Source organism: Tamandua tetradactyla, chromosome 16 (genome assembly GCF_023851605.1).
Source record: "Tamandua tetradactyla isolate mTamTet1 chromosome 16, mTamTet1.pri, whole genome shotgun sequence".
In the NCBI taxonomy this organism is placed as follows: domain Eukaryota; kingdom Metazoa; phylum Chordata; class Mammalia; order Pilosa; family Myrmecophagidae; genus Tamandua; species Tamandua tetradactyla.
The window spans coordinates 61,121,547-61,146,053 of NC_135342.1; the positions used below are offsets into that span (position 1 = coordinate 61,121,547).

General features: G+C 52.3%; 1 protein-coding gene across 4 annotated transcripts; it reads right to left on the reverse strand.

Moving 5' to 3' along the window:
* Positions 1-281: 281 nt before the first annotated feature.
* Positions 282-24,075, reverse strand: ZDHHC1 (zDHHC palmitoyltransferase 1). 4 transcript variants are annotated; one of them, XM_077132730.1, is made up of 12 exons: positions 24,005-24,075; positions 13,293-13,339; positions 11,742-11,984; positions 7,316-7,491; positions 5,666-5,767; positions 5,121-5,245; positions 4,844-5,002; positions 4,372-4,484; positions 1,400-1,482; positions 1,086-1,179; positions 871-976; positions 282-760 (listed from the first exon to the last, which is right to left on the reverse strand). In XM_077132730.1, exons 3-12 carry the CDS (start codon positions 11,982-11,984, stop codon positions 474-476), a joined length of 1,488 nt encoding a protein of 495 aa, XP_076988845.1. In that variant the 5' UTR covers positions 13,293-13,339; positions 24,005-24,075; the 3' UTR covers positions 282-473. The 4 variants fall into 4 exon arrangements, with proteins under 4 accessions (XP_076988845.1, XP_076988846.1, XP_076988844.1 ...); XM_077132731.1 differs by lacking the exon at positions 24,005-24,075 and adding an exon at positions 20,222-20,480 and having other exon boundaries at positions 871-949; XM_077132729.1 differs by lacking the exon at positions 24,005-24,075 and adding an exon at positions 20,222-20,480.
* Positions 24,076-24,507: the final 432 nt, after the last annotated feature.

The following is a 24,507-nucleotide window of genomic DNA, read 5'->3' on the forward strand; positions in this document are numbered from 1 at the left end:
TCATTCCCCCTTACAGCCTCTGCTCCCGCTGCTGAGACTTTCACCTAATGTCGCCAAGTGCAAATCCTATCTTCAAGAAAAATAACCTCCTCTAAGCAGCCCTCCATGACCTTTCCTAGCCGGGAATCCTGCTGCGGAAACACTCGGGTTATCGCCTATCTCCGTAAGACAATCTGGTTGGCCACCCATTGTACAGGGATCCCACCCCCCTCCTCAGGCCGAAGGCGATGGTCCGGCTCCTGGAGGGCCCATGGAAGCTTTCGCCGTCAGAAAGCAATAAATCCACAAAAACATAAAAAAGTTTATTGGAGCATCACGGCCGGTGTAGCGGGTATTGCTATGTCGTGGAGGAAGGCAGGGGCCGAGCCCGCCGGCCGTGCAGGCCCTAAAGTGCACTCAGTGCGGCCAAGGTGGGGATGTTGCATAGAGTCGGGTCGGCCGCTCCTCCTCGGCCCTTCTGCCTCTCAGCCGGGCTAGGTCAGGCTGGCCTCAGGGCCGCCCTGCGCCCGGGGATCGCCGCTGCTCGGACTCACGAAAACGGCGGGCGTCTGCGCCTGCTGCGCCAGCCCGGGCTCTCGGCCCCTGCTGTCGGGGGCGGCCGGGGCGGCGCTGCCCAGGCGCGTCTGCGCCACTGGGATCTCATCCGAGGACTCGGCCGACGCCGAGTGGTAGGCGCCCGCGGGGCCAGCAGCCTGTACGGGGCTGGCCCCCGCGGAATCCGACGATGAGCTCCTGGAGCGGCGGTCCTGGAGCCGGGTCTCTACGGGGGTGGTGGGGAACGTGAGGCGAGGGGTTGCGACCTGCGAGGGGCCTTACCCCTCCCTCCCTAGAAGCTCTCCCAGCAGGACCTGGGCAAGAAGGGACGCTCACCCGGCAACGTGGGCCGTGGAGTCGCCCGGTTCAAAGACCCAGAGGTCGACACCTTATACACACGCCGCTTCCTCTTTTTCTGCAGAGACAGGGGAGACTGGGCGGCCTTCCCCAGATTCGCACATCGCCAAAAAGAAGCAGAGGAAGGGGGCGGGGCACAAGCTTTTTTCCCATTCCCCTCAGTTGGATAGCGGGGCCTGAACTGTCCCTCCTACCTGGGGCCGGATCCGTGCGGGCAGCGCGACAGTCTCTGGGGAGGAGGGTGGTACAGGCTCCGCCAGGCCGCGGGTGGTAAAGACTCGAGAAGGGCTGAGTGGGAAGCGGGAGGGTAATGGCTCACTGCGGATACTATGACTCTCCTCGCCGCTGGGAGTCCTAATACAAGCCTCCCTCCTTGGCAGACAGAGAGGGGTATTTGATCTGCCCAAGGCTACGATGGGCTGGACCCGGACCGTGTCTTGGACTCCCCCCTTTCTCCCACCTCGGATGGCCCTGCCATGCTCAAGGGGGACGCCCAGGCGGCACTCACTCTGCATTCACCGCGGCTGGCCTACCCTGGCCAGGGGGCTCCGGGCGCACATGGCTTAAAGTCCGAACGTAGAACTCCATTTCCTGGGGAAGGGAGGGGTCAGGGAGGCCGGGAGCTTCCCAGGCACAGAGTCCATGCAGTCCCCACCTGGCACAGTACGCCTTCACTGGCATCTGTGAGAGGTCATAGCCCTCACCCCAGTCTGGGCACAGGGAACTGGAGCTGCCCCTCCCGGCTTCCCAGCTATGCTAAAAACTCCTCTGCTGGCTGAGGCTTAAACACCCTCTTCTGGACCTTACTCCAGCCTACGGCCTTCCTCCCTTCATGGAGTGCCACATCCCGCTGGAAGCCCCCAACCCTAAGGGCCCAATACCCAGTCTAGAGATGCACTGGGCAGAGGAAGAGGCGCTGAGAGCTGCCCTCTCCTACTCTTGGCCCTTCCCTGCGCAGTTTTTTCCCCTGGCTGGATAAGACAGCCCGTCATGGCTCGACGGCTTCCGCGGAGCTAAGGCCGGGGCACGCCCTTCACCCTCAGAGTACAAGCCACAATCCCCGGCTGCTTGAGGTGACGATGGGGGTGGGTGGCAATGCGCGGGTCTTCCCCGCCCCTACACCGAAAGAGAAGGCAGTAGGTCATGGGGAAAACAGCGCCACAGCCCCATTCGGGACCAAGCTTTATGGGCGAGCACAGTGTGTCTTCTGAAGTAGCTGGAGGCGACAAGACTCAAAAAAAAAACCCGAAAGCGAAGGAGTCTGAGGGCCTGGAGATCGCAGGAACGCCTAGGCCTGCACCCCTGCACACAGTACCAGCCCCAGCTACACCCCAGAGGGTTGCAGGTGAGGAAACAAAAGCCAGGAAAAGACTGAGGGCAAGGAGAGGCGCAGGAGGAGGCTGCAGGGCGGAGCCAGGAAGACGAGGCTCCGCCCCCGCGGGCAGTCCCTCCCGGCGGGTCCCGTTGCGGAGCCGGGGAGGGGCACGGGACAGCTGTCGCTGCTCGGCAGCTGTTTCCATGGAGACAGAGGCATCCTGACTAATGCAGAGACGACACTGTAACAGCAAGGCCGTCTCTAAAACAAGCCTATGTTTGGGGGCAACGGCTCCAGAGAGGCGCCCCTCCCGCATTCCTGCTCAGGGTGGGGGTTGGGAGGCGGCTGGCGGGGCCCCGGCCTTATCTAGGGGACAAAGGCAGCAGGCCACAGGCTGGCTGCAAAGGTACAGAGACTGAAGCCCTGGGCAAGTCCTATGCCCAGCCTCTGCCCAGGCTGGCCCTTTGGGAAGGGGTATGGGGTGCCAACCTGAGGAGAGGAGCCTGGGGAAAACGAAGAGTCAGAGGTCAGCATGGGGACTGGGGTCCCAGGGGTAACCCTCCCACACATTTTTCCTCCTTCTCCATCTTTCCTCTTGTTCGGTGGACCTAGCACCCCTCCAGGGCCCGGCGGAGGGGCCAAGCCTACCTGGTACCCCTGGGCTCTGGAAGGATGGTGAAGGGAGGGGGCAGCAGCACAGAAGCATGGACCCGGATGGGACAGGAGCCAGGTCCTAGCCAACTAGGAAGTCTGAGGGTGCCACCTGGGTGTTGCCACTCACCCACCACCCACCCCCATCCCAACCCCCATGGCAGCTGTCTCTAGGTTCCTCTCTTAGAGACCATCAAGAATTTGCATATTCCTAAATGCTATCTTGACACCTCTCAGCTTCAGTTCTCTGTAAAATGGGACAAGCACACCCCATACTGCCCTCTGGGCAAGCCTCCCTAGGTCGTTAGCAGATGGACAAAACGGCATAAACTAAATGTCCTCACTGCTGGCATATCTGGCCCCAAAACCTGGGCAGCAAGTAGCTGCCAGGCAGGGCAGGGCCCTCAAGTCTGAGCATGTCAGAACCAATCCTGCCTCAATGGACACTGGGTTGAAACCCTGAGGAAGTCCCCCACCTGCCTCTCTAAGCCTCAGTTTCTCTCCCTGTGAAGGAGGAATGGAGATGTCCACTCCCCAGGGTAGATGCCATTGTGCCGACAGGTTCAGAATCCAGCCTCAGGGCTGGGCTGGCACACAGTGGTGTGACAAGGGGGTTTCCACTAACAGGCTGTGCTGCCCCCTAATTCCCAGGTCTGCCCAGGGGCTAGAGCCTGGCAGCCTGGCCCCCAAGCAGAGTCCAGCCCTAGCACTAAGAACCATCCCCCAACCCACCCACCAGCCTGTGTTTGTGTCCAGTTGCCATGAGGACTCAAGATCCAGGATTCATCCTTCGCAGCAAGGCCTGATTGGGCCCCCTGCCTTCCCAATCCCTGGGGGTTCTGAGCACTGGACCACCCCCACCCCCAGCTGCAGACCTCAGGAAGCCATAGAGCGTGGGAATGGGGATAGGCAGGTCAGCAGCTGGGCCAGCCAGACCAGAGCCTGGGCTGGAGGGTTTGGGTAGCAGCTTCCTGGTTCAGCGTGAAGACCTTAACTCTTCCCAGACCCAGCTTCGGTTTAACCCTTTTAGGTCTCAATATACTCATCTGCAACACGGGTTTGTTACCACTACCTGCCTGCAGGCTGTGCTGAGGATTAACCAGGGTAATGGGTGTAAGGGCTCAGGATCACGGGTGGAGAGCACTGATGCTCCCACCCTGGTGACCTTCTTGCTGACCCAAACACTGGCTCACCCCTGTCTCTGCTCCTGCAGCCCCAACATGCCTGCTTCTGGGCTCCCATGTTCCGTGCCCTCCAGCACATGCTTGGAGCCTAGACAGGCGCGTCCATGGGGTAGGGAAACACAGGGCTCCCTCTGGCTCTGCCCACACTGGAACAAGTGGGCACATGCTCAGTCCAAGTTTGGCCTCACCCTTGCCACCCCCAGAAGTTGCTGTTCCAGGCTTGCCTCCCTTTGCCCAGTTGCTTCACTGACTGCTTGCTGTGCAGGCTACCCCACCTCCCATGCCAGGCCCCATATCCCACCGCCTCAGCCCTCTGGGCCACCTCTATACCTGAATGGGCTGCATCTTGGGGGGACATGACTTGAGCTCCCCGTGGGCCCCCTTTGCCTCCTGTGGTGGGCGATGCTGCACGATGTACTCATAGGTGGTAAGCTTGTGCCACACTGGGGGGCAGGGAGGGAGAGGGCTCAGGGTAGTGGAAAGGGAACCCTGGAGGCAGAGGCGGGGAGAGGACGCCCAGCTCCAGGCTGAAACCACTGCCCCCATAAACACTAAGCTGTGTCCAGGTGAGACCAGGTCACCACAGAGAGCCAGTACTGGGAAGGGGCAGGACTTCAGAGCTCTATAGCCCAACTGGGCACCTCCCAGCAGCCTGGGGATCCCTACCCCCTACAAGGCTTGTGGGTGGGTGGGGGGTACTTAGTACAAGGCTGGGGGTGGTTTGCTTCATTGCTGGGGGAGCATTTTCTGTAAGGCTGGGGGTCGGGGCATTTACTTCAAGGCTAGTGGATGGGGCACTTACTGAGATAAATGTGGAAGCAAAGCAGGTGGCCAAGCAGAGCTGTGGAGAGCAGGCCCAGAAGGATGAGGAGGGCAGCCAGAGCCAGGATGGCAGGAGCCTGGGTCTCCACAGGGGCCACAGGCAGGAACACGAACCACACATCTGTATGGTTCTTCAGGACTACAGGACACAGGCAGACGGTGCTCAGCCGAGACTAGGACCAGTGACAGTCACCAGGACAGGCCTGGAGTATGGGGGCAGAAGCGGGCTTGGGCCACAGATCTGAGCTCAGACTGACCTTCAAAGTGGTGGTTGGTGCGCAGCCGCATGGGGTTGACAAAGAACTCGATGAAGACATAGGTGGCCACCAGCACGAGGAGCAGGACACCCAGCAAGGCCGATGCCACACTATGCAGAAAGAGCCTGGGCCCAGCCAGGGGCGACTATGAGCACCCTGGCGCTCCAGCTCCACAAGAGCCCAGGATAACAGGGGCCCACGGCTGGAACAAGGAGCTGGCCTCTGACACCACAGCCTCAGCTCTTCATGAAGCCAAGGGTGTCAGGCGCAACTGAAGATGGGGGACCACTCTGTCAGGCTCCCTGCCTTTCCCTGGGCCAGCAAGATTGAAAAGCCCAAAGGCACTCTCAGGAGTCCAAGCCTGCACCCACCAGGAGCATCACACTTTCAGACCAGCATATGCAGATGTCCTTGAAGCAGCCCCCACCGCCTTATACACAGGCTACGAGGTCCCTGGCTTGTGCACTCAGACATGCACCTATACATGTCCATACACACGCGCGTTCCCAGGCCTCCCTGTGGAGGAGGGAGGGACCCCTTCTCACCGGTAATTCCTCTCGCCCACGCAGTTGTTGAGCCACTTGCAGTGGTGGTCAAAGCCGCACACGCACTTGTTGCAGGCGCTGCAATGCTTGGAGCGAGCACTCCTGCGGGGCGGCAGGGTGGTGAGAGCAGGGAGCAGAGCAAGGGCCGGCTTGCCCCGCCCTTCGCGGCACTGCCCACCCGGGCCAGCGTGGGTCGGTGGAGCTAGGCGAGCGCGGGCCTGGGGCTGCCTTAGGGACCCGGCGCCTCCACCCCTCAGCAGAGCTTGCGCGCCCTCTGGCGGCGCTGCAAGGTGAGGCACCGGAGGAGGCAGCACATGGAAAGAGCTGGGGACTGGGATGTGCGTTCCCGAAGTGGCTCTCAGAGAGACCCCAGAGGCAGGACCGAGGGGTTGGAGAGCATTATGCCGCCCTGCGCTAGGTCTGTGCACACCATGGGGGTCGTGAAGGCAGTGAAAGGGAAAGGGGGCTTCCTTTCCAAGCAAGAAGAGGCACGACTGGGAGCAGGGAGCACGAGAGCAAGGCTGAGGGGACCAGCGTCTGGATGGTCTCCCCCACTGTCTCCCATTTCCACTCCATGGGCATTGCACTCACATTCTTACAGAAAATCCCTACAGGGTAATTGTAGGGCAGCTCAACCACAGGGGGTCAAATGAGGTGGAAAAGCAGGTTAGAATCTCCCAATCTGGGGAAGGAACCTTGGAAAGAAGGCCCAATGATTGTGTGAGTGTGGGGCATGACCCCTTGCCAGGAGCAGACTGGGGCCTGGCACCCTGGAACACCTGCTCAGGGACAACATGCTGCTGATGACACCGGTGAGTGGGTACCTGGGTGCACAGTATGAGGCTGCTATCCTTAGCACCTTAATACCTTCGGCTCCTTCTCCTTCCTGGGGACAGACTCCCTTCAACAGGCTGGCTGGGACTTCAGATTGGACCTGTGGAGGTGGCCTTGGACCACACCCCATCCCTACCTGATGCTCGGGAGCGTTCCTACGGAGGTGGTCTGAGTCAATCAAGGGGTGTGGGCTCTACACATTCTGACTCCTGTCCCCACTCATTGTGGGTCTTTGAGCACATCAGTCAGCCTTTCCGGGCCTCAGATTCCTCATGGGGAAATAAGGATAACAGAATCGGCTTGGAGGCCAGGCAGGCCAGGTTGTGAACTTGGTTCTGCTGCTCAAAGCTGTCTGACCTCAGGGAGGTGCCTCAGCCTTTCTGGACTCTTCCTCATGGGTGAAGTGAGGAAGCAGTGGCCCACCCTGCACAGTGGCTGCACCCCAGTGCTCAGCACACTCCCAGCTCTCAGGCATCAACCCCCCTTCCTGCCCCTATCTGGGGCTACTGTAAGAGATTAGGGGTGGGGAGCATATCACGCAGAGTTAGTTATTAGAAATGTTTCTGGTAGGGTCAAATGTTTTCTACTTTGGGAAATGTTATCCCTCATTTTCTGTTTCGAATCACCTTCTCTGCACCTTGTCAGGGACCCACTATTTCTCTGCCGCTTCATCAAGATTCTTGACTGTGTAAAACATGAGGGTCCTGAGGCATCAGGAAGATTGTAAAGCCCTGAGCATGCCCCTCCTGCCTGAGCTCAGAGGCTGATTCCTGGGCACCCTCACTGCCACGCACACCCCCGGCCTGCTGCACTCACACATCCACGTCACACAGGTTGCAGTGCAGGTCTTCAATGACATGCGCATGCTGGCTGCGGTTAAAGATGGGCAAAGGCCCCGTGTAACTCTTGTCCCGCACGTTGGCATCTGCTGGATCGATGGAGACAGCAGTCAGGTGTACCACGAGGTGGCTGGCAAAGATGGCGCCCATGCACTGGCCCAGCAGGTTAAAGACTGACTCCATACTCTGCCAGCTGGGACCTCCGCCCCTGGTTCCCTGGCTCTCCACCTCCATGCCACCCCCATGTGTAGCTCTGCCCTCTCTGCCTGATCTCCTCTAGCCTCCAAGAACCTCTCCATCAGACTTCTTCAGTAGATCCCTGTACCCCAGGGTAGAAGAAAAGAGAGTTCATAAGTCAGCCCTGCCTGCCAACAGGGGACCCAACCAGAATGTACAGCATACTGCTCTGGGCTGGCTCTAGCCTGACCTAGGGCCAGTTTCTGGTTTGAGATCCTAAATGGTGAAGTGAGACAGAGGAGATCATCCCAAAGGTCTAGAGACCCAAAGTTCAAGTTCTGAGCTTGTTTATTTTGCTGTCAGTGCCAAGAGGGAAGCAGCCTTCCTGGTCAGCAGCTGGGCCAGATGGAGACTCCTTTGTGGAGAGGAGCACATATACTGCTGCCTTCCCCCAGCTGGAGTCCAAGCATTTGGAGCCCTGTGGCTGAATGTCTGGGGTGGCCTGACCTATTCAGGGCCTCGCTAATTCCTAGAGCTGAAACAAAGCTCTTCCAGGCCCTATCTGCTCAGTGATACTACCAAATGCTAAATTCACCAATAATTTTACAGAGGCAGCCATCTCCCTTCCCTCCACTCAACAACCTACCCTCCCTTCAGCCATCCCCCCTCTCCCTCTATCCCATCCATCCTCCAACCATCCACCCTCCATCCATCCACCCATACCTCCATGATTCCCTACCCATCCTTCTGCCAGCTGGGAAGATATCTTCTCTCCATCCTCCATCCTCATCTATCAGCCATCAGTTGTCTAACCTCCCTTCCTCCACCTCCTCCAACTTCCAGCAGCCAAATTTCTCTGCTTGTCTGCATGAGCCAGGCTTTGTCCTAATGTGCTGGACCACAGCTAACACAGACAAGGCCCACAGCCCAACATCGGCCTCTCTATCCCTATGCCCACTGCTGTGGATGAGACCTTCACTCCTTGCCGGGTTATTCCACAATCTCTTGACTCTGCCCCTTCTGACTGACTGCCCCAGAATAAATTTAAAAACTTAACCCTAAAGTTCCCCCTGCTTAAACCCCTTCAATGGCGCTTAATATCTCTCAAGTTACTTTACTCTTCACACAGTGCCAAGGCCCCTTGCACTGTCTCCTCCCAAGCCTCTCTGGTCTTGCCCACTCCTCTCCTCGCCATGCCAGCCTCTCTTCAGATACAGTGAACATGGCCAAATTTTCCGTTTCCTGCCTGCCCCAACTCTTCTCCCACCCCACCCTAGTTTATTCATTCATCCAACTATTTACTGAAGTCTTTCTGAGGAATATAATATGGGGAGTAAAATTTGATCCCAGCCCCAAAGAGCTTACATCTGGTGGAAAACACAGATATTAATCGAATTTATCAAATAATGAATCAAACAGTGAAGAAAATGCATGGAGCTGTGTGAGTTTGTAACTGAGTAAGCTCATGTATTCTGAAGGATCCAGAAGTTTTCCCTGGTGAAGTGTCATCTCAGCTGAGACCTGGAGAAGGAACAGTAGAAGGAACCTGGGAGGTAAAGAGGAAAGGGGGCTCGGCTGGCCATTATAGCTACAGGAGCCTGAGGGGAGGCTGATGGGTATGGTTCCAATCATGACTGTCATACAAGAATGAGGGCCAGAAGCACCAAATTCCAACTTTTCAAAAGAAACCAGTAATCTGCATTTCTATATAAGCTCTTCCAACTTTAAATGTTGTTAAGGAAATAAAGAATACAAAACAAACAAAAACCTGCAGGAGCAACACTTAAGGACTGTGTATTTTGTGTATTCTTCTTCGACTAGAAAAAGAGTCTGCAGGCCAGAATGGATGGACCCTGACTAAGTGCTGGACAAGGGGAGAAATGCAAGTCTTGCAGGCAGAGACCAGTGTGGCTGCAACACAGAGAACAATGGAGAAAATAATGTAAGAGGAGGTTGGGGGAGTGGGCAGCGTCCAGAATGTGGAGGGCCTCAAAGGTTACATAAGGATCTTGAAACTTATTCCTTAAGGCCAGAAGAAGCCATTAGAGGTTTCAAACTGGGGAACGACAAGATCAGTTTTTTGTTTGTTTGTTTGTTTTTTGAGCAAGCATGCTGGCTGCAGGGATGTGAAGGGTCTGGCAAGGAGTGAGAGCATACGTGGGGAGGTCTTGGAAACCAAGTAGTCACCTAGCCAAGAGATGGGGAGGAAAGTAGGCAAATTCCATAGCTATTTAGGAGGTAAAATCAATAGAATTTGCTGGCTGACTGGATACAAAAGATGAAGGAAAGGGAGGAGCCCAGACTGGCCTTAGCACCTGGGCAGAGGCTGGGCACAAAGGAACAGGGGAGAAGGGAACAGGCAGGGGTGTGCCTGGGCACATGGTGACAGTAGTAAACAGCCTCCTCCTGCGCCCAGCCTGCTACACAAGCCCCTAACCCCATATTTACCATGTGGGCTGACCTCTAACTTCCCAGTGTTTTCCCCAGCTACAGGCTGAGCACCCCAGGGCTGGGGCCTATCATACTCATCTCTGCATCCCTAGGACCCAAGCCCCACCTGGCACACACCATTAGCCTGCCTCATTCCACAAGGGCCTCAAGGAGCCCGCAGAAGGAGGAAGGAAGAAGCACATGCAGGCCTGGGAATGGGGGTGCCAGGCTGCCCAAAGCAGAGGGACACTGGATATGGAGAAGAAAAACCCTCAAAGCATCCCACTCCCTTAGGGTCAGGCTTCCTCAGCCCTTCCGGCCTCACTGGCTACCAGCTGTGTGACTTCAGGAAGTCATTTAATCTTTCCTAGCCCCAACTGCTTCATCAGTAAAATGGGGAAAATACATTCCTTTCTGGATTATTCTGAGGATCAACTGAGACAATCCATGTAAAGTGAGTAGCCCAGTGCCCAGCACATATAAGTGCTCAATAAATGCTAGTTACTCTTATCCACAGTTATTTTCTCTGAGTCTACTCTCTCCTAACTGCACAGTTATCAATCTGGTTTCCCAGGTACCCTGATAGCAGACCCCAGGTACTCCTGAGTGATGGATGTGCCCATTCCAGAACACAGGAAATATCCCATTAAGCATCCTATTAATTGTACCAAGTAAGGTCTGTTGGTCACTTCAGAAAAAGTCCAGTTTTCCATTACAGAGCTGATGGCCAGACCCTGGGCCTCATGAACCGGAAAGTTCCTTAGTACCACTGCTGGTGTCTGAGAATGACAGCCACTCAAGTCTCCTCTACACCCCTGCCCAGAGTTCTATGGGTCCCCAAGAGTGCATGCTCCCACTTAAGTCTCCTGCATTTGGGAGCTCAGACACCCACATCCTTATGTGCTCCTTGACCCCACTCTGGGAAGCAGGCTGGACCCTTTCCATCAGACAAAGGAGGAGGCTGAGACTCAAAGGGGATAAGCTGAGAGCAAGCTCATTGCTGACTCCATGCCCCTGGCTTTCAAGCTCATCCCTGCCCACTGCTCTTCCCAAAAGAGGCCCAGGGATTCGTCTCCATGGAACATACATGCCAGGGCAAACTCTCATTGGCACCCTCTGAAGAAGGGGTACATAGGTGCCTGTGCATCCTTATCCCAGGCCGTACAACTACATCCTCTGCTCTGGGGGCTGGTGGCCAGGATTGGGGCCAGCCATACCACTAGGTTCACTGTTCCCAGGCACCTTCCGGGCATATCTACCCCCATCTCTTGTCATATTCAATCTCATCCTCAAAGAGTCTGACTTACAAAATGTGCTTCTAAATAGTACAGGGTACTGCATAATAATTTGTCCATAAATAAAACTACATTTTCCATGTATCAAAGGCTTACTGGTAAAAGAATTGTACTGTGACTTTGTGAAAAGTGAAAAATTCTTTCCTAAATGGAATAATTACATCCTAATTTAGCCTTTGTTTAGCTCTGACACCATTAGCTTAAAGATAGCTTTAAGGCTCTCTCTGTCTGTAATAACCTGTGGTACCTCCATGGATGAAATGCACATCTGTGTGGGACTTTAAAGGATCCAAGGGATTTTAGGTCAGTCCACTCACCAAATCAGGCAGGCAGGGGTGGGAGAGGTGAGCTGGGGCAAGGCCCCACAGGTAAACAACCAGTCAACTAATTGTCAGAGCTTGCCCCCACTCCACCCCACCCCACCCTGAGAGTCTGCCTGTACATCCACCCACTGACCCTTGTATTCCTCCAAGCTGCAGCCCTGGACTTTGCTAAGGATACAGCATAGCCAGCGGGCACCCAGTGGTGCGGCAGAAGGGGAACCAGGACCCCAAAGCCGATCACCGCGAAGAAGAGGTACAGCAGCCAGGCCACGATCTGGAGCGGGTGAGGGGGCCAGCTCCACCCATTCCGCCGGGACCGCAGGCCCTGAGGCTCTGGGGAGGGGCCGCCGGCCTGCGCGGGAGCCGTCCACCCGCTCTTCTCAGGGGCCGTCTTGTTGGAGGGCTTGTTGCAGATGTTCATCTCCACGGGGAGAAAGAGTAAAGAGTGCATTAGTCTGAGGAGGCTGCACCGGAGTCGGGGCCCCATGCCTGCAGCAGGGAGGGCAGGCTGGAGTGGGAAACCACCTACCGGCTACTCTGCAGGAGTGCCTGGGGTCCCAGCCTACCTGCCGAGGTAGGGTCAAGGGGGTACAGCTCTAATTGGCAAGAGAATCTTAGGGTTTATTCAGGTCAGAGTGGAGCTGCCTGAGACCCGAAGTACTCTGTCACCACAGTCATCTATGTTAAACCCTGTAAGATATGCTCTCATCTGGTAACAATAACAGGCTGGGCCAGAGCAATGAGAACACACGCTGATTCTGTTAGGATTAGTCACCATCATCCTGAGGCCCAATGCAAGTGTCAGAGAGGGCCCCTGGCCGCCAGCAGTGGGGTGTCGGGTTGGGGATGTGGGTGGGAGGTGAGGTGCTCTGAAGGTGATCTGGCCTCTGCCCCTCCATAGGCAGAGATACTCGTGTAGGACTGGGGCCCCTCACCGATCTACCTCTAGTCAGAGGGGCCAACGAGGCTTCTCTCCTGGGGAAGAGCCAGAGGGGAGGAACAGAGGGGAGGATTCCTCTCTGGTTCCTCCAGCAGAGGAAATGACCATGTTTCTCTAAATAAATCTGGGCTTAGTGTACTGAGAACAGAAAAGTGTCACCAGCAGTCTGGGGCCCCTTAACTCAGTCGAGGGAGCCCAGGAAATGCCAGGCCATGGCCAGAGCCAGGCTCATCAAATGGCAGCAAGCCCCCACCTCCCCACCTCCCACCTCCCCTTGGCCAGCTTGGCGGTCAAAGTTACTCAAGGAAGGCAGGGGTGGGCCAGTCAGAGGAAGAGCCTCACCTCCAGTATCGCCTAGGTCTGGAAGGCCAGGAGCTGGGGACAAAAGCCCGGCAGCTGGACTCTGTTTCAGCAGCACAAACTGAGGGCAGGGAGCCTCACTAAGCTGAAAGGATCGCAGACCCCACCTCGGCACATCTGCCTCGAACACCTTCCTGACGCCTCAGCATGGCAAAATGGGACTTGTCCTCCAGAGCCCATTGGAAAGTGTCCCTTCATCCAGGAAGCCTGTCCTGATATCCTAAGTGGAATCTGCTATTGAGCAAGTCACCATTCACCTTCGGAAAACTTTGCCATTCCTGAGCCTGCCCCATTGTTCCACCAGCTTCCCCCAAGGGCAGCAAATGTACACTGATTCCTACACCTCTGTCCCCCTGACCCCTGCCCTGACGCTTCACCTCTGCCCCCTCCAGTGCTTCTTCCCCACCACCACAAGCACCCAAAATGTACCTTGTATAGAGTAGGTGCTCAGTAAATGTTTGCTGACTTGAAAACATCTGAAATAAAAGGAAACATGGGCATGGTAAATGGTGTGGAATCCTGATCTGCCTGAAGCCGTCAGGCCCATTCTGCCCTACCTTCAATCCTTCCTCCCCGGCCCCCCTCCCACATAGCTCCCCACCCCCTGCTCCTTCTGCTGACTGGCTATTACCCTGGCTCCTGGACAGTCATACTTAGCCACCACCCCTGATCCCACCCAAGGCTTGGAGCCTCCTGTAAGGCCAAGCCTGGCATATCTCAAGTCACCTCTGAATAACTTCATCTCCAAGCTAAACGGAGTGACCTTAGTTTTTTTCCCAGGGGATCCAACTGGAACTCTTTGGTCATTTGCCTTGTCTTCAATAAGCAATAGAAATAGGTGGAAAAAAAGAGCCCCAGCTTTGGAGGAGACAGATCCAGGTTCAGCTCCCAGCTCTGCATTGCCAGCTGAGTGTCCTCGGGAGCCACCTACTCTCAGAACCTAAATTTCCACATCTGAAAACTGAGGGTAAGGAAGCCTACCTAGGGCTGTGGACAGATTGGCAACAGCATGGGCAAGACTTTGACACATGAATGGTTGCTAAATGGTAGGTGTTAGAATTACCCTTAAAATAGTGCTCTGGTTTGCCCTCATCTATCTAGACTGAGATTACTGCAGCTGGATATTCTGTGAGGTGTATACCTCAGTGTAAGGATGGTTGGAGCTGCTTTCTTAAATCAGTGGCCCTGAGGGAATACATGCCATAACAACTGGGCCACTGTGTTGTCAGTCTAACCTTGTCACTTTGATCAAAGGTGACAAAAGTAATCAAAAGCTGATATTACTTTCTTTTGAATGTCCCCAGAGGTAGCAAATCTTTGTTCTTTGAGGGTGGCCTCGGTTTTTGGAAACAGCCAAAGGCCATTCAAGCCCAACCCTCTGAAGATAGCTGAGCTTGGTCAGTCTGATCAGAGTCAAATGACCAGGGATCTATTTGGATCTCACCAGGTAGATGACTTTGAAGGAAACCCATGAATTTGGATCCCTGAGTTCTGGCTTTCCCTTTGTCATCTACACCTGAATAGCTCTACAACTTGAGAGATATTCATAGACAGGAGTAGTGGTACATGGCTGGCATGTCCCCACTGCCCAGGAAAGGCAGGCAGTGGCCGCAGGCCCCCTACCCCCCACCCCAGTGCTGCTACATCCCTGGGTCCTGAGGCAGGAGGAGTCACCAGATGAGGCCAGGGGCCTGCTACAAACAGCCTTGGGGGTGACCCTAACTCCAAATCCGGGCACCCTCAGCCCAGAGAGGTATGATTTGTCTCGTACTGGAAGAGGTGAGGGTATGTCAGGCAGAGCTCCCTCACAGCAGTGGCAACTGCCCAGAATAGATGCCTGAGCTAACCGGAAGGCACATGGCCTGCCCCCAAAGTCTGGGTCAAACAACTCATAAAACTGATGACATTTTCTTTTACCAGAGCTGGTGGCCACAAATTCTTTTGACCCAGAAGATTTTAATTAAAAGGGTTGGGAAGTCAGAGAGGATCCAAGATAGAATCCAAGCCTCTCTCTTTAAGCCAATTCAGCAGGTGCCCTTTCTGCCCACCCCCCTACACGGGACATGACTCCCAGGGGCGTAAATCTCCCTGGCAACATTGGACAAGACTCCTGGGATGAGCTGGGACCCAGCATCATGGGGTTGAGAAGGTCTTCTTGACCAAAAGAGGGAAGAGAGAAATGAGATAAAGTTTCAGTGGCTGAGAAAGTTCAAACAGAATCGAGAGTTATCCTGGAGGTTATTCTTATGCATTATATAGATATTCCTTTTTAGTTTATGGTACATTGGAGTGACTAGAGGGAAGTACCTGAAGCTGTTAAATGGTGTTCCAGTAGCTTTGATTCTTGAAGAAGATTGTATAACTATATAGCTTTTACAATGTGGTTGTGTGATTATGGAAACCTTGTGTCTGATGTCCCTTTTAACCAGGGTATGGACAGATGAATAAAAAATAAGGAAAAATAAATCGATAAGTAATAGGTGGGGATAGGGAGTTAAAAATTTTGGGTAGACTGAAATATTAGTGATCAAAAGGGAGAGGGGTAGGGGTACGGGATGTATGACGTTTTTCTTTTTTCTTTTTATTTCTTTTTCCAGAATGATACAAATCTAAAAATGATCATGGCGATGAATATACGACTTTGTGATGATATTGTAAGCCACTGATTATATACTGTGGATGGACTGTATATATGTGAAGATTTCTCAATAAAAATAAAAATAAAAAATGAAAAAAAGCGGGCCGCGGTGGCTCAGCGGGCAAGAGTGCTTGCCTGCCATGCCGGAGGACCCCGGTTCGATTCCCGGCCCCAGCCCATGTAAAAAACAAACAAACAAACAAAATATAATAAAAAAAAAAAACGAAAAGGGCGGGCCGCGGTGGCTCAGCGGGCAAGAGTGCTTGCCTGCCGTGCCGGAGGACCCCGGTTCGATTCCCGGCCCCAGCCCATGTAAAAAACAAACAAACAAACAAAATATAATAAAACAAGAAAATGTTTAAAAAAAATGTTTCCCTTTCTTCCTCCCTTCCTTCCTTCTATCCTTCCTTCCTTCTCTGTCTTTCCTTCCTTTCCTCCCTAAAAAAAAAAAAAAAAAATGAAAAAAAGATAAGAGCCCAAGGCCCATGGATGGGACCAAGCACTGTCACCAAACCCAGGGATTTCTCTGACTATCCCTCCAGTCCTGGCACTTGTCCAGAAGACCAGTTTGAAAATGTATGGCTCTGCTCCCAGCTACACAGCCAGCTTATGCTCGCGCATCTTGGCCCATTCAGGGCTTACTGGGGCCTACTCCCCTGTGTGTTCACTGATGTAAACACAATGACAGCAGGCTCCTGCCTTCAAGGGCTGCCTTTCTTGGGACCCAGACAGGCATAAACAGAAATGAGGGCAGTGGGTGAGCAGGGATTCTAGCAAGGGACAATCATTCAGTGTAGCCAGAACCCAGGGTAGACAGGTTAGTATGTGTGGGGAGAGCAGGGCCCAGTGAGAGATGAGCTTGGAGGGGGCATCTTATGCAGGGCCTTGGAGGCCAGGGGAGAAAGCTTGTTGAAAGAGCCACAGGGAGTCAAAGGAAGTGTAAAGTGGGGAGTACAGCAGTGGTGGTGGATGTCTTAGAAGCTTTCTAGCCACAATGGGGAGGAAAACTATATAATGAGGGCATGAACAAGAGGGGAGAGGGCATGGGGAGAGGTGACACCATGCAGCCATGTGCTTTTGGAGGAATGAGTCAGGAGGCAGTGGTTAAGCTCAAAGGCTCCCCCGGGGCCCCACTCCTAACTCCTGCAGCATCTTTGGTGGGCCTTGGTGAAACATTCTTCATGGACTCTCAGCTTCTACTGAACAAATCACAGGGAGTTAGGGCTGGCCAGGATGGAGGTAAGACAGGAGTGAGGAGGCTCCACAGGGTGTAATGGCCAAAGGTAAGTTGGTGCCTTGATAAGTCACAGACCCACCTGGTTTCTGAGGCAGGCTGGGGGTGGGGGGTCGGTGTTTATGCAGGCCTTTCCCTTGTCCTTATGAGGTGGAGGCCATTATCAAATGGCAAAATGTTCACATTATTTGCTAAAAGTCTTCAATACCATTTTCAAAATAAGGTTAGGCTACCTTAATTTGTATGCTTAATTTAAATGAGGGAATTTTTAACATTTCAAGTTCTAATTATAAACTGTAGAAGAGTTACATGAGTAATCTATTTTTCTCCTGTCCACCTCTGCTCCCAACAAAAACAGTATTTAGGGATGTCATTTAGAAATTCATTCATGGCATTGTCAGAGGAACCAAAATGAGGCTAAAAACAAACCAGTCCTGGAGAGGCTGGGGGTATCCCTGGATTCCTGAAAGATGTCTGAAGATTTGGAGAAAGAATCAACTCAATTACTGAAGGGGATTTGTGAGGGGAGGCTGGGGAAATGGGGTGGGAAAGTGATGGGATCAGAGAGCTGAAGCAGGGGCTAAGCCACCAAGGGAGAGAGGCAGGCTGGGGCCAGAGAAGAGGGCTTAGTCTGGCAACAAAGCCTGGCTGGTTCTGGTTTCTGCACTGTCCCTCATACATTGGGGAACACTGCACAAATTGTGTAGATTCCTCTCCTTGGATCTCTTCTTCACTCATCTTTCAAAAAAAAAAGTTAGCTGGAAGGCAATTTGGCAATGTCTACCAAACTTTAGAACACATGCACCCTTTGGCCCTGATATTCCATTTCTAGGTATTTTAATCCTATACATATACTCACAAAGCACACAAAAATTCATCACAATGTTGTCTGTAATCATAAAAGACATAAAACAATATTAAAAAAACATGGCACATCCACACAACAGAATGCTAGGCAGCATCTAAAACATTGTGGTATGAAATGACCTATCTTTGAAAAAGATAAGTGAAAAACAAGAGAAGTAAAAGTCAAGTGAAAAAGCAAGATGCAGGACAGTTATAGAGTGTGTTACCAAGGGAGTGAAAGCAAAGGCGGGTAGACAGATGTCCATGTTCCTATCTGCACAGATTCTCTCTGGAAGGAAATACACAAAACCTGACAAAAGAGCAGCCTCCGGGAAAGAGATCAACAAACCAAGAGCTGGGGATGAGCAGGATATTTGCTTTTACTGTGTGTTCCTTGGGTCTGTGAATGTTCTCCTATGTGCACGTACTTCTTTTGAAAAGAAAACTTAAGTGAAATAATCCATAATGGAGGGGTATCACCTCTTGTCCTCCCGGCCCCACTGCACTGCAGTGTGGACTAAATGTGCTCATGGGAACCAGAGCCCTGAACCAGACCAGACAAATAAGGAATTCCTGCCTAACAAATGAGAAACAAGAGTGCTGGTGTTTGTTAAATGCTCTTTCACTGCAGAAAGTGATTCTGAGTTGTTCAGTTGCAGAGCCATGAGGAAGAGCTGCAGTACTGCCAACAAGCTGCCAGGAGACTTGTTAAAGCTGGAATAAGACAACCAGACAGCTCAGCAGAGGAGTTGGGCAAGACCTTGTTCCAGCCCTTGGCCAAGGGCCAGCTCAGCTCTCCATGACTCCCAGAACCCAAAGGGGACGTGTACTCTGCAGGAAGGTTTTGCTCCCAACCATTTATTCATTCTGCTAGAGGATTTGTGGCTGCCCTGTAAGTGGTTTTTCTACAGAAATATCCAAACGAGTTTTCAGATTTTTCCCAGTATCTGGATTTTGAGATAATTTTTGCCAAGATTTAACAGTTGTCCAAATTAACCACCTAAATGGACATTTCCAAAGGAAACGCTTAGCGGTGAATACCATTTTACAGCACAAAAAATCATTTACAAAATTTTTCAGGGCAAGTATTTGTTTATTAAAATTTCCTATAGGTCCCAGAAAAGTCTCTAGCCTTAAGATTCTGAGAAGTGGTGCCAGTTCGACTAAAAGAGGAATTTCATACAACTATAAGAAAATAAGCTGGAATTTCAAACTGTTCTTATAGACTTCTCCAGTCCTTGGTCTCAAATGTGGCTGCTGGCCCCCTGCTTTCTCGCTCACAAGCAACATGCAGAATTCTGATGCTTTGGAAAGAAATACTTGAAGCCTCAATCATTCCTGAGTTGACGTGGTCTGCAAACATTTTCTGTGCCATTCTCCTCCTGAAGCAACCACTGCAATTGTCTGGGATTCAAGTTGGGCCAAAGAACAGGAACAGGAGGCGGCAGCAATATGGAGCAGGAACAAGGCCAGTGGGAGAGAGGGAAGGGTTGGTGATTTTAACCAGGAAATCAACTGCATGATTGTAAGAGCAAGCCTGAGGGAACACCCACCAAGAAAACAGTCATTAACAACAAAGTTGTGACAGAATAAAGTAAGAAAAACAAAACAAAAAAATGGCTACTTTAGCAACCCTGTTGCTTTTATCATATCTCATGGTGATTATCTGTTCACAAACCCATCTCCCACAGCAAACCATCAGTTCCCCAAAAGCAGGAACCATCTCTGAATCCAGCTCTCCTCCAGTGGGCTAAGTAAAGCCACTTCTTACTATCTCCAATGCCATCACCCTAATCCATGCCTCCATCATCAGCCCTTCCAGTGCTTCACTGATAACAATAACCATCATTAGCAATTACTCTGCCAGGTACCACTCTAAGTGCTTTGATGCAATTAGCTTACTCAGTCTTCACAACTCTCTGAGGTAGGTGCTACCATTTTCTGCCATTCACAGATGAAGATGTATAGGCTCAAGTAGGCTACATAAGTTCCTGTAGGAGGCCCAAATAGACTGCCCACAAGGATGGCCCTCAACAGAATTCCCTATGTGCCCTGTCATGACCACACTACCCACAGCAGCCAGACTGAGGTGAGCTTTTCAAAATATGAACCTCATTGAATGGTTTCCTCATCCTGCTAGGATAAAGTTGAAACTCCTTTCCCCTCCGCTTCCTTTCTTCACCTTAACAGTATTTTACTGTCTCTAAAATCTTTGCATTTGCTTTTCCCTTTTCCAGAAACGCCATTCCCCTGCTCATATTACCTGGTCCTTTTCAAAAGGCAAACCCTCTCCAACCACCCCCCCGTCCATTTCATCGTCGGAGCACTTATTCTGGCTTGAAATCACTTATGTTATGTGTCGGGCATCTGCTTTGCCCCCATACGCTGTGGGATGGGGTGCGTCTGTCTGGAGCCCTCTGTGGCCCCGCATCTGGCACAGGGCCAGACACACAGTAGGTGCTCAGCGCCAACCTAAGAATCTGACGAGTAATGAGGGAAGAAATCCCAACACTCTTCCGAATCCCTAGAGCCCTGATCGCGGGCTCCAGGCCGGAGCGAGGCGAGCCCAAAGCCCTGTGTACGGCCGCAGCGTCTACTCCAGGAGGCTTCGAAGTGAGAGACGTAGCGGGGGCTTCTCACCTGCGCGTGGTGGCAGTCTAGCCAGATCGGCCCTGCCAAGGTGGGCCAGGTCCGCTCCCGGCGCCTGGCAGTCCACCCTCCCCGGGACCGACGCGCTTCAAACCCTCGCGGCTGAGGCGACCCTCAGGACAGGGCGATAGCACGCCCCGGAGCGGGGCCCCATCCGGGACGGCGCGGCGTGGGTTGGGCCGGCAAGTCCTAGGGCTCCTGCTCCCGCGGGCTGGCGGGAACGCCCGGCCAGGCCGAGGCGGGCTGGGCCTCATCCGGCGCTGGGCCCGTTCCCTTGGCAACGGCGCGGACTACGGCGCCCCACAGCGGCCAAACCGCTCTGCGTCTGTTCGCGCCGGCCTCGGGCTCGGAGCGGAGTTCACGAGAGCCTCACGCGCCACCACCGGGCCTGTCCCGCATTTCTTTCCCACCTTTCTTCCAGAAAACCCAATTTCCCCCACCCTCGGACCTCAACTTGTCTTCTCGACGTTCTCACTTGTCCTAGGCGCTCCCCCACCCTCACCCCAACAAGTTTCTCCTCTGAGACCACTGTCCCCACTCTGCACACTTAATGAGAGTCTCTGTGTCCTAGACATTGAACATACTATGGGAAACACCACCACGGGATCCCCGTCTTCAGGGAGATTAGAGGAAGACTGATCAAGTCAAATACACAAATACATATATAGGCACCCCCAAATATAAAGTGTGAGGTATAAAAGCTTAAAATACGTATCACAAAGTATGTCATTTCTTGATGTCCTTTAAATCAACGTAACTCCTACTGGGAGGCCCCATCTTCCAGGCTGGTGGAAAATTCAATTTTGATCTCCACGGAGCTTCTCTTATGCAGGCCATTCAAAAGACTCATGATCTCCTTCAGTAACAGACTGTGCCAGAAGCACCCTCTGACCAAGGGTCCTTCTTGGTACTGAGGCCATGGCTGTTGTCTTGTCCACAGGGCCCTTTTAGGCTTGGGCTCTGTGAGGACATCCTCACTGAGGCCCTGGGCCCATCCTGGGGATTGTGGGGGAGGGCAGTTGAGTGGGTGGTTGTTTCTTTTGTTTCAGAACCTTCCTTCCTTTCCCCTGCCTGGGGGACCTCCCTGCCCCCATCTAGCTTCCCTGAAAATTCCCCCTTCTCTTCCCCTTGGAGACACCCAGAATGGACTCTTCTGTGAGGTTAGGCTTTCTCGAAAGACAATCAACTTCTGTCAGTTGTCCTATTCACATCTCCCAGGGTCTAAAATAGTGATCAGCTGGCTATCTGCTTGGAATGGTCTGGACACAAAACATACTTATCTGGAAAACGTATAAGCCACAAGCATACAATAAAAGCAACATAACTGCTCTGTTGCTGGCCAGTTGTGAGATCTTGTACAGGTGGCTTAACCTCTCTATGATTTGAATTCTTGTTATCAAGACTGATAAACTCAGTCAACGTGGAACAAGTATTACGGCTACTCTGGCCTCAGGAAAGTAAGATGACGCTTTTACTCATCTGAAATTGGGGAACTCAGGGTCAAATAAAGATGGTGACCTAGAAATCAAGGTTGAGGATGAGCTCATTCATGCCTTGGGAAGACAGGGACCCAAGAATCACAGCCTTCAAGACCCTGTGTCCACCTGCCTTTGGGTACCTCTCCTGGGTGTCCCATGGGTATCTTAGATGCCACACATCTCTATATGCCTTTTGGATCCTTGCCACAAAACTGTTCCTTCCCCTGAGCCCTCTGAAGGACACCACCATCTACCCAACCCACACTCAGGCAGTCTTCTCATATTCTTTCCCCTACTTCTTATCTACCTAGCCCTGACAATCCCAAAGACCAGGCAGTCCTCCCTCTGAAACATGTCCTGTGTCCATTCATCCTACTCCACCCCAGCCCAGGCCACGAGTAACTGCTCTTCTGACCCAGAAGCAGTCTCCTCTCTTGTCTCCCTAATATCAGCCTGGCTCCTTCCAATCCATTCTCTTCCCAGCAGCCATGTTTATCCTTCTGTTTATTTGTTAAAGTGGGTAGTAGGCCAGATAATAGCTCCCCCAAAGATATCCACATCTTAATCTCCAGAACCTATGAGTATGTTCCTTCACATGGCAAAAGGGACTCAGCAAATGTGATCAATTAAAGATCTCAAGATGGGGGAGATTGTTTCAGATTATCTGGGTGGGCCAAATATAATCACAAGAGTCCTTGTAAGAGGGAGGCAGGACTCTATCTAAGACGACTTGGCAGGTGAACTCACTGCCCTACCGCTACATGGAACATGATTCCCAGGGGGTGTAAATCTCCCTGGCAATGACTCCCAGGGGTGTAAAACTCCTGGGGATGAGCATCATGGGATAGAGAAAAGCCTTCTCTTGCCCAAAAGGGGGAAGAGAGAAATGAAACGCAATAAACTTTCAGTGGCTGAGAGCTTTCAAACAGTTGGAAGGTTATCCTGGAGGTTATTCTTATGCATTATATAGATATCCCTTTTTAGTTTATGGTGTGTTGGAGTGGCTGGAGGGAAGTACCTGAAACTGTTGAGCTATGTTCCAGTAGCTTTGATTCTGGAAGATGATTGTATGATGGTATAGCTTTTATAATGTGACTGTGTGATGGTAAAAACCTTGTATCTGATGCTCCTTTTATCCAGGGTGTAGACAGATGAGTAATAAATAAATAAATAATAGGGGGAGATAATGGGTAAAAATTGGGTAGATTACAATACTAGTGGTCAATGAGAAGGAGGGGCAAGGGATATGGGATATATGAGTTCTTTTTTTTATTATTTTTATTTATTTTTCTGAAGGGATACAAATGTTCTAAAAATGTTGATAGTGAATAACACACAACTATGTGATGTTATTGTGAGCCATTTATTGTATAATATGTTTGGACTGTGTGTGTGTGGATATTTCTCAATAAAAATATTTTTTAAATATTAAGTGGAGATACAGAAGGTAGTACTATGATCAGAGCAATCATGAAAAAGAGGTTTGTTCCAATTTCACGATGAATGTCAATAAAACAGAGTCAAATAAAAAAAAAAGAGGGTGGTGGGAGGGTCAGAGTGAAAGATGTGACAACAGAAACAGAGGTCAGAAAGAGACTCAGAGATACTACGCTGCCAGCCTGAAGATGGAGGAAGGCGCCACAAGCCAAGGGAAGGCAGGCAGGTCATAGACTCAGGAAAAGACAGGAAGACAAATCTTCCCTTAGAACATCCAGAAGGAACCAGTCTTGCCAATGCCTCACTTCGGCCGAGTGAGACTGATTTTGGACTTTTGACCCCTAAAACTGTAAAATAATAAATGTGTGTGGTTTTAAGCCCCTGAGTTTGTGATTTCTTACCACAGCCATAGGAAACTAATACAGCAGGTTTCAGACAGGGTTACACACACGTATACGTAACCAATTAAAGCTGTTTCATTTGAAACAAAAATCCAAGTTACCATCTAAAGTGATTCCAAGCCAAGCTCTCAGAGAAGACGGTTCCCTCCCCGCAAATGTGCTTTTTAAAGGCACAGGCAGTTTGATCACTGTTCTTCGTGGTTTATCATCATCGTGTGGTCCCCGTACAGAATCTGACACAGCCCAGGACGTTGCCTACTGAAGAAGGTTGCGTGTCACCTACTCCTAGGCAGGCAGATAGCCAAGAAATTTTTCCAGCATGAAGACACGACCTGGTTACCCTTAAAAAGCCTCCGAGGCTCCATTCTGCCTTAAGGAGAAATTGAAAGCCTAGAGCATGGCTTCCAAGGCTCTGCATGACAAGCTCCTCTCCACCCCTCTGGTCTGTGGGAGCTTACCCCTGCCTTCTGTGAAGATCCGGCAGCTTCTGGAACCAGCAGCGTTTGCTTACCCCCCACCCCCCACCCCTACCCAGGCCTTTTCCCACAGGCTCCCCTGTGCTTGGACTGCTGTTCCAGCTCCTCCCATGCGCCCCCCCCAACCGGAACAAATTCCATGAAAACATGAGACATTCTTCTGGGACAGAAGTCAGCCTCTGGGGCAGGTCTTGTCCCTGCCCAGAGCTGCTGCCCCCAACCGGCAAGGCAGGTCTGCCCAGAGCGGAGCAGACTAGGCCACAGGGAGAGAAAGCACAACTGCATTCTTAAGGACTTGCACATGCAACCGTGAGAAGATTCCAAACTGGCTCCCAGGACTCCTTGGAATTGCCAGAGGAGACTCCTGGATGGATAAAGCCGGATCTTCCCTCCTTGGGCCTGAATCCGCAGCACCTCCCTAATCAGGGCTGGTGCCTGGCTGAGCTTCCTGGGATTTGTCACCTGTCCCAAGGCGAGTCAATGGT

Coding starts and splice junctions, on each gene's coding strand:
- ZDHHC1 (XM_077132730.1), bottom strand. CDS start 11,984: ATGAACATCTGCAACAAGCCCTCCAACAAGACGGCCCCTGAGAAGAGC. Junction 5,246..5,665: donor GTGGGCGAGAGGAATTACCG/GTGAGAAGGGGT, acceptor GGCTGGGCCCAG/GCTCTTTCTGCATAGTGTGG. Junction 1,483..4,371: donor CCAAGATGCAGCCCATTCAG/GTATAGAGGTGG, acceptor TCCCTTCCCCAG/GAAATGGAGTTCTACGTTCG.